Source organism: Oenanthe melanoleuca, chromosome 2 (assembly GCF_029582105.1).
Source record: "Oenanthe melanoleuca isolate GR-GAL-2019-014 chromosome 2, OMel1.0, whole genome shotgun sequence".
In the NCBI taxonomy this organism is placed as follows: Eukaryota; Metazoa; Chordata; class Aves; order Passeriformes; family Muscicapidae; genus Oenanthe; species Oenanthe melanoleuca.
The window spans coordinates 104,381,194-104,395,689 of NC_079335.1; the positions used below are offsets into that span (position 1 = coordinate 104,381,194).

General features: G+C 46.7%; 1 protein-coding gene across 1 annotated transcript; it reads right to left on the reverse strand.

Annotated features, from left to right (window-relative positions):
- Positions 1 to 5,598: 5,598 nt before the first annotated feature.
- On the reverse strand, positions 5,599 to 13,399 carry CLEC3B (C-type lectin domain family 3 member B). Its single transcript, XM_056485049.1, has 3 exons — positions 13,094 to 13,399; positions 8,357 to 8,455; positions 5,599 to 7,024 (listed from the first exon to the last, which is right to left on the reverse strand). The coding sequence occupies exons 1-3, from the start codon at positions 13,197 to 13,199 to the stop codon at positions 6,624 to 6,626; spliced, it is 606 nt and encodes a 201-aa protein (XP_056341024.1). The 5' UTR covers positions 13,200 to 13,399; the 3' UTR covers positions 5,599 to 6,623.
- Positions 13,400 to 14,496: the final 1,097 nt, after the last annotated feature.

Sequence of the window (14,496 nt, forward strand, 5' to 3'; positions counted from 1 at the left end):
GAATCAAAGGCTGAATATTTGCTTTGCTTGCTGCAGTGTGGTCTTCAGGGCTGTCTGCTCTCCTTTTTTAATGGACATTTATCACTTGATCAAATCATGAGGTGGTTTTATATCTGGCTGTGAACACTACCCACGTCTGTAGTTTCAGCAGGCTTAAAAATAGGCTACACATACAGGCTGGCAAGCAATTCCTATGAATGTTTAAAAGAAGGCCAAGTTAATGATGATTTCTGGCTGTTTTCAAGCTCTTCATATTTTATCTGCAAGGTGTGTTTTTCCACAGTGCTATGCTTCCAGGAGTGTTTACCTTTCTCCAGTGATACACTACAACTACTTGCTCTGTTTGCATTATTTTTTGGTGCATACATTTTAATTTAGGAACAAATCCCACCAATTGTTGTTCTTCTTTTTTGAAAGCAAGTTCAGTTCCCAGGATGGATACAAAACTTGTCAGTCACTCGCTGTAGGTACACAGCACCCCCCACACACAGCTCCTTCCAAATCCTCAGTCTTCAATGGAACCAATTGTTTAACCCTGTTTATAATCAGTGCAATTCCTGGAGTGATTCCTAAAATTTGACTGGTTTAAGGTCACTTAGGGGTTTAGATTTCTGCTCTGATGTATTATAGAACAAAGTGTGAGAGCCTACCTCAATAAATGTGTGTTGCAACACCTCTGTGTTGGTGCTCAGGCAGGTGGGACCTGTGCCATTGCCCATCTCCTGGGGTTTGGATCCTCCATGTAGCATAGCTTGACACTCAAGGGGATTGGATCCAAGCCTTCCCAGTGACAGAGCAATGTCCACATTGCACATGAATCCAGATGAAATTCAGGCTGCCCTTGGACTGTCCTGCTCTAACAGTAAAGCAAATCTTTCACTGCTGTTGATCTGATTCACATCTTCATCTATGCACTCCTAATTGTGTGTTTGTAGTGAACATTTGATATTAAAAAAAAAAATTAATTTGGTTTTTGGTGATTTGGTGGAGTTTGTTTCCCATTTCCTTCTGGTTGAATAACAAATGAAGTTTCAGCTCTTGTCTGCTGATCACACTTGGCAGAGCAGCAAGACCTACTTAGTGTCTAGAGCTCTGGCAGCACTACAGTGTAGAAATCACATCCCACAAGGGATTATTTTATTGGCTTTCTTGCTAACCTTTTTCTGTAGGAAGGCTTTTACATGACAGCTCATCCATCAGGTGTCTGAGGTCAGCTGTCTGCTCCTGAAATGCCTGTTTTTCTCCTGTGACTGTAGAAGAGGAATAAGTTTTGTTGGTAGGATCCCTTGCTGTGTTTGCACAGAAGTTCATAGGGACCTCTGGAGATCACCAGATTACACCTTCTGCTCAGAGCAAGGTCCCATTGGTCAGGGCCACATGTCCAGTCAGGCTTTGAGTATCTCCAAGGGTCTCCACAGACCTCTTTCAGCAACCTGTGCCAGTCTGACTACTCTCACAGAGAAAAAAGATTTTCTTCTCTTTATTATTATCTCTTTTGTATTTCAGTTTGTGCCCATGGCTCTGTCTTCACTACCCTCCCTCATTAGGCATTTAAAATGGGATCCCCTGAGATTTCTGCTCTCCAGGCTGGGCAGTCTCAGCTCTTGCTCTCTTCTCACACAATAGCTCCCCAAATCCCTTCCACTTCCCTGCACCCACTTCACTCGGTCCATGTCACTCCTGTACTGGGGAGCTCAAAATTAGACCTGGCACTCCAGATGTGGCCTCACTGTTTCTGAGAAACATAGAAACAGGGTAAATTATTGAATGTCAGAGACCTCACTTTTGGGATCCTTGTTAATTGGCATGATAGAAATAGAAGTTACTGACACTGCAGTGGGAAACCAGGCTGTCTGTGGGGCATTTCTGCAAAGCAGTAGGGATTGTTAGGTTTTATTTCCCCTCCTGCATTTTATTTTACAAGCTGCAGTGCTTCCCAAACAGTCTTCTAAACACAGCTTCTTGAGACATGTTCTCCATTGCCAGGCTGGCAAGTGGCTCAGGTGCTGTGCTCTCTGCCTCAGTCCCAGGGCCAGCTTTCCAAAAGGGCTGAGGTGAGACCAGCCATGTCCTGTGATCAGCAGTTGCCCTCACCTCTTGGCAGCACAGAATCTTGGGTTTCTCTTTCCTTCCCAGAGGGATGCTGCAGGCATGGGTGCCTTATGGCTGCTGCCAGCTTGGATGGCCCCAGGCTCCAGCACAGCAGGACAGGGAAGTCACAGGGAAGTGATGCAGACATTGACCAGCCTGCACAGCTCAGGACAGAGTGGAGAGGCTGCTAGGTGTGAGGCTAAAATGGTTGTGATTTGTTTTCAGCTGTATTTGGAACAGCCCCCAACTGTTACCTTTGGACTCTCTCTGGGTGCTATATATAAACCATCTTTTTTTGTTTGTTGTTTTGTTTTGTACACCATAGTCTGATATCCCCTCTATCATCTCTCCCCAAGGAGTTTATTTTTATGCTCTCCATTAGTTTAATGATCCATCCCCCCCAGCAGGTTTATATTTATGCTCCCAGGGGTGTTTTGGCTTAGCCTCGTTTGCTGAGTCACACAGATCTTTGCTTCTTCCTTGTCTATAGTGGCTTCTAAGATGGAGAAATGTAACTTTAATTTAGCTTTTTATTTTATTTGTAAAAGGAGAGACTGACAGTAGGGTTCAGGAGCAGGAGCAAACAGTAAAGCCAATAGCAATCAAAAGATTCAGTGGTTCAGGGGTTGAGGTTCATTCTACCAATGGTCTCATTCTGCAGCCACAGAGGTGGGAAGTGTGTTCCCTCCGTGTCAGGCAAGAGCAGAGGTGTTGAGGGACTCTTCCTTGCAAAGGATGACAGGGGATGGGTGCACCTGATGTGGCCTGAGTAACACCCAGCCTGGGTGGACATGCACAAGGAGCAGAGGCATGGGGCTGGGCCTCTTGTCAGAACTACCAACTACCAAGTCCCACAGAAGTGTTCAAGGCCCAAAACAAGCTTGTGGCTCACAAATCCCAAATTCTTGCCCACCTTTGCCTACCCAGCCCTTTCACTGACTGAAGTCAGAAGCAACCTGACTGCTGAGGTGTGTGAGTACTGTGCTGTTCTGGCCCTTGTGCTGAGAGAGACTTCAGTATGGTATTACCTGTTTTATGGTTAACCATTTCTCTCTGAACCATTTGGTCCTTTCCTGGACCTTCAGGCAAAGGTCTGGACCAGGTCCTGAATTTCCAGAACAGGATGAACTGGGGTGGGGACCATCAGTGGGGTAGTTTAGTGCAGTTTTGTTGAATTCAGTTTTGGATGGTGTAGTGCTGAGGGAACTCCTTCTGTAGGTTCACCCAGTAACTTTTATTCTTTTGTTTTTATAAATATATGTACATTTCATGCTTCATCTTTCCTCTGCTGTGTCACAGAGGCACAAGCAGCTGAGCAATGCCACCAGTGGCACAGGGTCTTACACAACATCCTCTATATTCAATAACATGAGGTTCATTAGGGATTGCAGGCATCACAAGACATTGGTTCAGACATGATCACTTCCACATTTCCTTTTCCTTGGGGAAGAGCTGAGGTTTTTTGCCATTAATATGCATGCCTTTGGTTGAGATCACACTTCGTGGACAGCAGATGTTCCACTCTGTCTTGAGTGCCAAAAGATTTAATGGAAGATCAAAAAGTGATGCTTGTTCTGGCCCCCAGCAGATGGGCCACATGTCCTCAGGACAGTTTCCCTATGGAGGCAGCCAGTGGCTGTCCCCATTCAATCCCTGCATCCTGGCATTCCCTGTGACCACAAACAGGACTGGAGACAAAAAACAACATGGCTGTAGTAAGCAAGGATGAGGAATCTTCTAGGAGTTCCTTCTTTTTGGTTTTTCAAAGAAAATTTGTAGTTCATAATGAAGTTAAAAGATTGTAAGAATAGTTAATTTATAAATGTAGCACTGAATCTGCAAGGTTAGTTTCATCAGCATGGATCCAACAAGTACAGCAGGGGCAAAGCCACCCTTCCCTGAGCTCCTCCCAGCTTCAGAAGAGCAAAACATCTATGAGGAATGATGCTGGCAGGAATTTAGCTTTGTGAAAATGAGAGCAAGAGATACAAGCAAGAAATCTGCTGAGAGCAACTTGTTATTTTTCACATTTGACAGATTGACTCCTTCATGTCCTCTCTGGGAATATCCTTTGGCATCCATCTCCATGGCTGTTTTTCAGATTCACACTCCATACAAAGATGGTCCAGCTCCAGCAGCCACAACTTCCCCAAAGCTCAGCATTGCCAGGGTCCATGGCTTTCACTGTTCCCCTTTCCATAAAAGCCCTCTGTTTATGTCTCTGATCACACATTTATGTTTTAAGACCTTGTGGTTTATGACCAGTCAGGATTGAAGCCAGCAATAATTCCAGCATTGGTGCTTTGCCTTCATGTATCCCAAAACATGGAGGGAACATCTGCCAAGAGAACTAGAGGATTTATATTGAGACAAGCTGGCTTGTAGGGTGTAACCATGAACTACAGCAAAGAGTCTTGAAAAACTTCAGGAACAGGGTCCAAAATGAAGCTCATTGAAGGACTGCAGAAGAGACCTAATTTCACATGCAGTCCTGCACCAGTTAAAACTTCACAGACTGGTGTAAGGCACTGTCTTCTACATGGATGGTCTCTCCTACATGGGATGATTGAGAGGAGGGGGAAGAAGTCATCACATCCTCAGTGGGTGAAGGAGAGAGACTCTTGGTGCTGCTGCAGCTCTGCCCATTGCAGAGGAAGTGGGAAGCAGCCTGGGAAGGACTGGCTCCATGCAGGGACCTGAGGTGCCACCTCCTCCAGCACCACTACTGCTGCCAAACAGGGCTGAGGGAGAGACCTTCCTTCTGGGTTAGCTTGTATTTCAGAATGAAATTTCCCAGCAGCAAGGGAGGAAAGGAAGGAGATCTTATTTTCCTATAAAAGGATTCCCTGCCTGTATCCTGTGATGGCATGTGACTGGGATGATAAAGGGGCAGGAGGGGGAAAATCTTATAAAGTGTGTTACAGGGTGGGAGGCTCTTATCTCCAGCCTTCAGACATTTCCCTGGAGCTGTTCTGAAGAGAAAGACAAGGAGAAGAAAGCACTCAAATCAAATTGACACAACTCTATTCCTTCAGCAAGCTATAGAGATACTTTTATTTTATAGTCATTTGAACAGCAGAGAGTTTGGCAATAGTGACAACCTCAGAAGCGTGCACTCTGCATTTGTGTGCATGTGTGTGTGTGTGTGTTTCCAGCTTGGCTCAGACTTGATGTCTTGGAAGACCTAGTGCCATGCTGCTTTTAAACTAAGCAGCAAATGGGAATACCTGTCCCACAGGCAGGATCATGTCTTGACACCTACAACCTGGAAGTGCAGGGTGTGTGACCCAAACTGGAGGGGTTATTACCAAGCATTGGACAGCAAAGAACCTCTGATACCTTTTAGCCAACAGCCAGCAAAGCACTGTTGAGCTGCCAGGGTGACCTGGACTTCTTTCTCACCATTGCTGTTTATTCAAATTTTTTTTTTTTTTTTTACTTTAAATCTTTTGTCAGTAAAAATTCACTGAGGTCAGACCTTGAGCTGGCCATGACTATATTGGCACAAACAGTGCTCAGCAGATTTACATTTGCTGAGAACCAGCAAAGATTGGAATAATTCATCTGGATTTCAGTCATATAAACAGGTCAGGCCATTCCTAAAGCTGCTGGAGTGAGTTGTCCTGGGGCTTGTTTTCAACATATAGTTAGTTTTATATAGCAACATACCCCCTAAGAGTATTACATTTATGTAATTTATGTAATAAACACATCTTCTAGTTCTAGTAATATTGTTGACTAACCATGCTACAAGTCTTAGCTGCTTTCCTCTTCATACTGCAGCATAAATAAAGCTTCTGATGGGATTTTTTTTCAAAGGATCTGGCAGTGGGTCTTGCTGTCCCACTGAAGTCAATGAAACTGGCTTCTGTCTGGTGAGAAAAGGATCAAACATGCCTGTAACTTGCTAATTCAGTCATACACGTAATTTGACTAGTTGGACAACCCCTTGAGCAGCTGGCACCCTGCCAAATAAGCCAAATAGCATTTCTCAATGCAAAGCAGAGGTAACTCCCTCTGCTCATTGAGACAGGACTTTGATCCTCACAAGGCTGAATTGGGATACTGTGAGGAACATGGAACTCTCACAAATTGCTGCCAGGGCTTATGGGGAAGCAAAACAAGAGAAGAAAGCAGAAATTGCCTATGCTAGTGTCCCAAGAAAGCTCAGTAAAATGGGAAAGGACTGCAGAGTGACAGCCCTGGGCAGCCGAGGCAGCTGTATGCCAGGCTGGACTGCTGCCCTGTTGCTGGAACAACTGAGCTGTCCTAATAAATTCCCTGTGTAAAAAAATATATATCTATAAATCATGCCTTAGGAAGAGCAGTGCAGCTGCAAACAGGGCTGGATGTGGCCAAAGGAAAAGCTCTAGAGCTCTATAACCCGACAGCGAGCCGCGGCGACTCTCTTTGCAAAGGGTGACTCTACTGTGGGTGTGTGGATGTACGTGCAGTGTACACACAACTACAGCTTCATCATCCTGCTGCCCAGAGTGGAGATCTGGGCTGGCTGGGCAGGGGAGGCCCTGCTGCTACACGATCATGAACTGGCAGACGTAGGGCAGCTGCTCTCGGCACCTCTTGTCAAACCACTTGCCAACGGCCGTCCCCGACAAAGCTGCGCAGTTTTCCAGCTTGCCGCCGTCGGGCTGGGCGGTGATTTCAGTCTCCCAGTTCTTGTAGCGGATGGGGCTGCCCGTCATGTCGACCCACTTGCCCTCTGCAGCCATGTCGTTGAGGCCCAGCCAGATCTCGGCCTCCGAGCCAACGCTCTTGCGCGTGTAGTCGTAGAGGGCATCGTTCTCCTCCCCGCTCTGGGGCGTGCTGAGCGTGCCGCCCTGAGAGATGCAGCTCTCGCTGGCCTCGTGGTACGTCTTGGTCTCCGAAAACGCCAGAAAGCATTTTAGGTGAATTTTGGTGCCTTTCAGGCAAACTGAGAGGTTACCACATGAACAGAATAAAAAGAAGAAAGATAATTTGGGTTAAAAATGGTGCCCAGGAAGAGGAAGCAGCAGCAAACCCAGCAGCCAAACTACAAACTTAATTTCTTAGGTTGCACAGTGACCCTTGGCAGCATGGAATTCTAAGAACCCTTCTCTATCCTGTGCAGGGTGGGACACAGTCATGGGGACATGCCCTTCTTCTCTACAAATCATTGGGTGAAATGGATTTTCAGGGTGCACCGGTCACCCTTCTGGGCTCTGCTGCTGCTGGAGCAGAGGCACAACATGCTCCTCCTGCCCCTTCCCCTGGCCTTGCTCTTCCCCCGCCAATGCTACTCGTTCTCTGATGAATGTATTAGAAATATGGTTTGTCATAGGCACTGCTGAGTGTTGGAGTGTTTTGGGAAAAAGCTTGCATGCCAATTAAATCATCTTAATTATGCAAGATGAAAAAAAATGTCTTTTTTAATAAGTTTTGATCAGAAGCGTTGCGCTTGCATAGCTTGAGGTCTTCAGAGGAAATTTCTACTTGCCTCTGATTTTGGTGTTAAGGATATCAATTTGTTTTGTTTTTCTTTAAGCTTTAAACCTTAAGAGTGCAGGCTACTGTAGCCAAACAATACCTAATCGGAGCCACACATTAATATCCAAAGGAATTACTTCTCAATGAATGTCAGCTTGGAACTAAAGCCTTGATTTTGCTTGTGTTCCTTTTCTTTTAGGCAGAAAATTCTCCTTAATTTGCATTTTCATCTCATTTCTGCTTCATGTTTTGCAAATCCTACTCCTGATGTCAGTGGAGTTTGCACAGAATAACTGTGGAGCATGTCTGGAAGATGGACACTTTGGGACTGTCCTCTGTGTATGTTTAATGAATGAAGCAGGACTGACCTGCAGTGCAGCTCCCTGGGCAATACCACGGCGTGTATAAGAGACCAGGTCACCATTTCCACCAAGGTTCAGAAAAAAAAGTAAGCTGCATTTGATTAAAGCACAAGCTAATCCAACTCTCATTCTTCCATCTCACAAAGGAAAATGAACATCTGGCTTGGCATTGAAGGAATATCCAAATGGGAAGCATACAAGGAGGGGGCCCCCGCACTGCACAACTCCTGTCACTAACTGCCCAAGGTGGTTCACCAGCCCAGAGGTATTGCAGAGACTTACACTGCTTTGATCCCCTGACCTCTCTCCCCATTGTGGGCTTGTTGCTGTGGGGTGCTTGGGCATCTCTTATCAAGACATGTGGAGCAATTGCAGCCACTTTATGAGCAGCTCCTCTCTCGAAGTAAAAGTTATGTGCTCTTCAGCAAGCCCTTTACCTGTCTGGAGTGCTTGCTTTTCCTTCAGTAGAGCAACCTCTTGAGAGATGTTGTCAATCATGGCCTTCAGGTCTTCAATCATTTTGAGGCTCACACCATCTGTTGGAGAAATCAAAGAAAGAGCACAAATATTGGTGCCATCCCAGGGGAGGCAACCAAATCTGTTCCTATCATCAAAACTCAGAGAAGGATAAACAAAAAGAATCCATAAAGTCAACACCTGTGTCCCCTTGCACATCCATCAGAGTGAGTGCTTGCCAGCCTGGTTCCACTGTCAATAATAACCTTGTTTTCCTGGTTCAGGTTTTGGGGCTGTGCACCCCATGCATCTTCCAGCTGCAGGGGTCACCCTTTGGGTTGCCAGGGTAGTGCTGGGGAGGAGGTCACACGCATGAGAATTGCAAGGTGCAGGCTTGTCTCTGGCACCCCTGTATAGAGCAGTCATCTAGGGTGGTGCTGCATTGGGGTAGAGCTCCCAAAATGCAGGAGGACACCATCTGATGCTGCCCCACCTGAACAGAAGTCCTGACACACAAAAATGTTTTGTGGGCAACTTGAAGCTAATGATAAACAGGATTTATTTTTTCTGATTCCTCAAAAACATGCCCTCTTTCTCTCTACTCACAGCACACCCTCCTTCCTTTAAACTCCCTAACACACTATGTCCTCTCTATGCCCTCCTGGCTGCACCCACCTGTCTGCTGTTACTGGTGAGTTGGTAGGAAAGCACTTTGCTCACCAGGCTGATGCTCAGCAGGAAGGGGCTGGAAGGGCTGCAGATCCTCTGCCCACCAATCACACCATCCTTTGGACCAGCTGCCTCTGCCTCATACCTACCTTCACCACCCCCAGAGTAAGTACCCAAACACTGCCCAGAGCCGCTCTCCTGCTGTGAGAAGACTCCTCTTTGGCTGGAGACCTGGCTCTTAAAGCCTACATCTTACTAGGTGTGTTGCTTCTGCAACAGCTCCAACCAGTTACTTATCAGTACTTGGATTTCTCCTAGACAGGAGCAAAGTGACCATTTACACCTTGAAGGTGGTGGGAGATTGGACATTGAGGCACTTGTATGCATCTAGTACTTCTCATGTTGAAAACATCTAGTAATTCTCCTGGGGTGAAAGGAAAGTGGATAGTTTGCCCATGAATGCAGTAGGAGGGCCTCAGCGAGGAGTTGAGGCACCAATGCAGGCAAGAAGAGAAGCAGCTTGGATATGGACCAAAACCACCAACCCAAGATTACATGGTGCCATGAATTTGAAAAGCCAGACACATCAGGAGGAAGGCATTTAGCTGCTTTACTCATCGCTCAATTAACTTTAATGGATTCACTTAACACTGATGCACTGGATATTATTTTGCTGCCTTTGATAAAAACACTTTGTGGGGAATGGCTAATTAGTCACAGGTTTGTTTTTTTTCCACGCAAGCCTGTCTTGCAGCAGAGCAAATGTTCTAAGGTTTAAGTAACATCCAAAGGCCATGGCAGGACACTGTCAATGAGTCTTGCTGGGGCAGCTCCTTATGGTATTCCAGCTGGGTTTGATGGTGGGTTCCCACCTTGAGGGTCCCTGCCATGTCTCCTTGATAACTACCTAAGAGCCCTGTCCGTTTTCAGTACCTCATTTCCAAATCCTGGGCCACAAGATGTTCCTACAGCAGTGCATTTGCTGGGATGTCTCATGGAGAACCAGGACTGGCTGACTCACCCTTCAGCTATAAAGTGAGGACCATGGCTACATCAACAGATGTTGTGTTGCCATGGGTTTTTGTCTCAGTGCTGTCATTTCCTCAAGACTCACCTCCTGAAGCCTGGGATCAAACCTGTTTACAGTCTGGGTTTTCTGTGATGGAAACCATCATTTGGGATGCTGATGATCCTGTGGGAGCTGGAGTGGGTCCTTGTGCAGGACCGTGAGCAGCAGGAGAAGTGTGGACAGAGGCAAGATCTAAAGGAGACTCACAGAATTGTGGGTCACAATAGTCTGTTGGTTTGGCCAGGAATGTATTTAAAGCAGCAAATGGGAACTCTCATCCGTTCTAATTATATGCTGAGCAACAAACAAATCCCTCTGTACTTAATTTTAATGTTTTAACTATTCCTGTATAAAATTTGGAGATATACATATATAGATTATATAGATAGATATAGATATAGATATAGATATAGATATAGATATATAGATATATAGATATATGGGTTTCTTAGCTTTGCCTGGAGATGCAAACAGCCTTCTGGCCCCCAGAGGAATGAGCATTGCTCTGGTTCACAATGTCTGTCATCAAAGCTCTCTGGCCACCAGTATTTCTTCTGATACCAGGCATTTCCTCTAAGGTACCAAGTGGAATGGTCAGGTCCCATATTACAATCTGTCCCTGAATCAAAGCAGGAGACTGAATGCATCTGCACTGGATTTACAGCAGTGTAAATGTTCACAGGCATTTTCAGGGAAAAGCACCCAGACAAGAATACACCAAAATTTTGGGCAGTAGGTGGTATCAGGCAAGAAGCCCAAATGAGTACCTATCCACTGAATTAAGCATCCAGACTCTGACTTCTGTCTCCAGTTACCTTAGAAATAGATGTGAGAGGTATGCAAAGATGCTCCCTTCCCTGATCCCAGCACCCATCACAGCTGTGACCCAGGGGAGCCCTCCCAGGCCCCTGCCTGCACCCCCAAGCCATGGGGTGTAAATGCTGCCCAGGCAGGGATGCCAGTGCCTGCCTCCCCTGGGCATTCTTTTGAAGACCTCCAGAGCTGCCAGACAAGGGCACCCCAAGACATTGGGGCTCAGGGAGAGGTTCCTGAGCTACTGCATTTGGAATATTAACTGGGGAGTAATCTGAGGGGGAAAAACACAACAGCAGGCAAAGTGAACGTGCTGTCTCAGCATTTTCTAAATATTGTGGTTTGGCTTTTTCATGTTAAAATAGCATCATTTTTCATTTTGAAGTAGATCCAAACATAAGCAATAATTTAAAACAAAAGATAAATTTTTTTTAAAAAACCCAAAACATAAAAAGCTTGGCTTAAATTAGTGCTTTCTTTCCTAACATTTGTGGTTTGGTTGCATAGATTAAAAAAAAATATATATAAATCCAGCCAAACACCCCAACCCTCCAGTGGCTTTGCCCTGCCTGACCCTCCCAGGCAAAGTGCAGGGGTGGAACCAGGATGGGGCTACTGGATGTCTGGATGAGGATGAGATGGGGCCATCCTACCATTGCTTAGAGCACAAGTGCCTGAGCCCTGGCCCCTGTGCTGGCTGGGCAGGCAGGCTTGGATGTAGAGAGGGGCTGGAGGCAAAGAGGAGCTTCATAGGGGATTTTTAGCACTTTTCTCCCACTTTTCCTATGCTCTGGCATTGAAAATCTGAAAAATATTACCCAATAAATACAGGAAGTTTCCAGTGAAGGCAGGATCCCCTATGGAGCTGGATGGGACTGATCAAAAAATGCCAAGTTGTTGGGTTTTCCCCTTTTCTCCACAGAAAATATGACCTCTCCTTTGAAAAGAAATTATGACTAAAATCTGCCACCAGCTGGTCCAGAGGCTTGATTTTCAGGACACCCCCTGAAAACTCAAAAGTTTTAAAATCAGGGCCAAATTTTCTTTCCAAAAAGGTGATTTTTCTCCTACTTTCTTGTCACTAATTGATTACAAACAGCAGTCGCAATGACACCTTGAGAAAAATAGTATTTGTCCAAGAAATGTGTCTCTCCTTGCACCTCCAGTGAGTCCAATGCACATATGTGTCCTATATGAGCCCAAGGGGGTATTTTTTGCTCTAGAAAACAGTCACAGAGTGTTTTCTCTGCTATTCCATGTCCTGTAGAATAAGATGTGGAATAAGCAGCTAAGTTTGTGAATTCATAGAAAGATCTAATGGGAGAAAAGGCAAAAATTTCTCAAGGATGGAAATCTGACAAAAACAGCCACTGGGTGAGCGTAGACAGCAGCCTGGCCAAGTGGATTCCAGGGATGCTTCTCCCTTGCTCCCCACTTGGTTCCAAGCAGGAAAGCGCCTGCCAGAAGCGCTCCAAGCCCAGGCGGCTGCGGTCGGACACATCAGGCAGGCAGGCACTCTCACATGCTGCTTCCTCACCTGCCTTCTCCTACACTTGCTGTGCACTGAATCAGAGGGATAAAGGACGGGACAGGAGGAAAACAGGGGAAGAAAAGGAGAAACAAACCCACTAGGGAATAGAAAACCCAGGCACCTTTGTGTGTGCACTGCTGTCTGGGCAGCCTGAGCAGTCAGAGCTCGTGACCGGTGTGAAATACACCCGAGGCCAGCGGTTTTAAATGAAGACTCTTGATGTTTAATGGCTTCGATATTTTCTGCCTGCTCATATCTCCAAAATTGCCTGTCATCTACCACTTACTTGCTTCTGACAAATGAGTGAGAAGGGGTGAGGGGGTTATAGAAATGGAGAGTTTATTAGAGGAAAAGCTTGGGATGAACCTTAGAGGGAACATGGAAAATGTGTTCCCTCTGAAATTCAGCCCAAGCTGTCCCAAGAAATTTATTCAATACGCTCACTGTTTTACAGAAGATCTGCACAATCGTTCCCACGGAGCGGGGGGAGGAGGGAAGAAGATGCTTTATTAGGTTTTTAGATGCTTTTAATGAAGTTTCAGTAAAGCACTGTTAAACGCCCGAACGAGTGGGCTGATTGCAACACCCCCAAGCCCTGCAAGTCTCCCTTGGAGGGAAGCTGCCGCTGCCCCTTACCTTTCTTGGAAGCCGCCGGTTTTTGCCGGGCTTTGCCGTTCTGCTGGCCGGAGACCTGGGCGAGGGAGAGGAGGCAGAGGAGCAGGCAGGCTCCCCGGAGCGCCATGCCGCTGCCGTCTGGTCCGAGCAGTGGCTCTGCCCTCACACAGCCGCCCGGACACCGGCTGGAGCCAGGAATGGCTGTCCCAGAAAGCCTCCCGCTGAGCCCGGGCCAGCGGCAGCCTCCCGGCCCCGGGGGCGCTCGGGCGGCTCCGGCCAAGGCTGAAAACCTCCCAGAGGGGTTGCTGCAGCTCTCAGCACGCTGCTTGCTTTGGTTAAAAAAAAAAAAAAAAAAAAAAAAATCTCAAAACAAAACAAAAATAAAGAAAAAAGAGAGAGAAAAAAGGGGAATGAATGTACCGACAGTCTGCTAAGCTAAACATAAGGAAAGGCTGGGAGTATAGCTGGAACGACTTCCTGTGGCTTTTAGCACAATGCCACGAGCTTGATCTCCTGTATCAGCGATGGCAACAGCAGCGTGAGGTGTGAAACAGCGCTTGGGCGGCTGAGGGAGCAGAGAGGCACCTGCCCCCCGTCCCCGAGCAGGGATGCCCGTGAGGGATGTGCCGGCACCAACACAGCAGAGGGAGCAGGCAGGGGGCTGAGCACCCCGGTTCCTTAGAGCCTTGGGTGGCTCTTACCTCTCTAAAAAGCACCTCCACTGTGGCTTTGGTAAGGTTGTCCAGCTATCATGGCTTCTCCACGGGATCTCTAGTGGGACTTGGAGTCAGGGGCACATGTTCCACAAAAAGCCTTTCTCCCCGAGACCCCTTTGCAGGTGCCCAGCCTGGCCTCTCGGACCAGCTGGGCTGGGCTGAGCAGCTCTGCAGCCTAAACCAAGAGCACTGCCTGTTTTTCTGGTGGTGTGGCTGTTCAGCAGCTGCAGCACAAGCAGGTAAGTCCTTCCCGCAGGAGGAACAGCAGCAGTTTGAACAAGTGGAGGGAATTCATGTAGAGAGAGGAGAGGAGGGATGGGCATTTTGGAGAACAAAGTGCTCCAGACATCAGCTTTTAACGTTAAAACTTTTCTGATAATTTAAGGCAAGATGCCACCCAGCACAATGTGAACCACCGGAACTGTAGGAGCATAAAAGGTCCAAGATAAACTGGGATGTGATGGGAAAAAGAGCTGCTATTGAGTTAGTTTGGCAACCACAGTTACCCTGCCTCACATTTCTGCTGAATAAGGAAAATCCTGCCCTGATGTCTTGCCTGAACAGAGAGCTCTCTTGCAGTCCAAGCTTTTGAAGCATAGGAGGAACAGTTTGATTTTTGCTGCCCTTTACTACGTGTACCAGCCCTCACTCAAATTTAAACTGGAAAATATGTATTTTAGGGATTTACTGTTCTCCTGCCTGGACTAT

Bases quoted from the DNA above. Each gene is read 5' to 3' on its own strand.
- CLEC3B (XM_056485049.1), bottom strand. From the start codon at position 13,199: ATGGCGCTCCGGGGAGCCTGCCTGCTCCTCTGCCTCCTCTCCCTCGCC. The intron at 8,456-13,093 runs GTAAGGGGCAGC...TTTCTCCAACAG, and splicing joins ACCGGCGGCTTCCAAGAAAG to ATGGTGTGAGCCTCAAAATG. The intron at 7,025-8,356 runs GTAAAGGGCTTG...GTAACCTCTCAG, and splicing joins AAAGCAAGCACTCCAGACAG to TTTGCCTGAAAGGCACCAAA.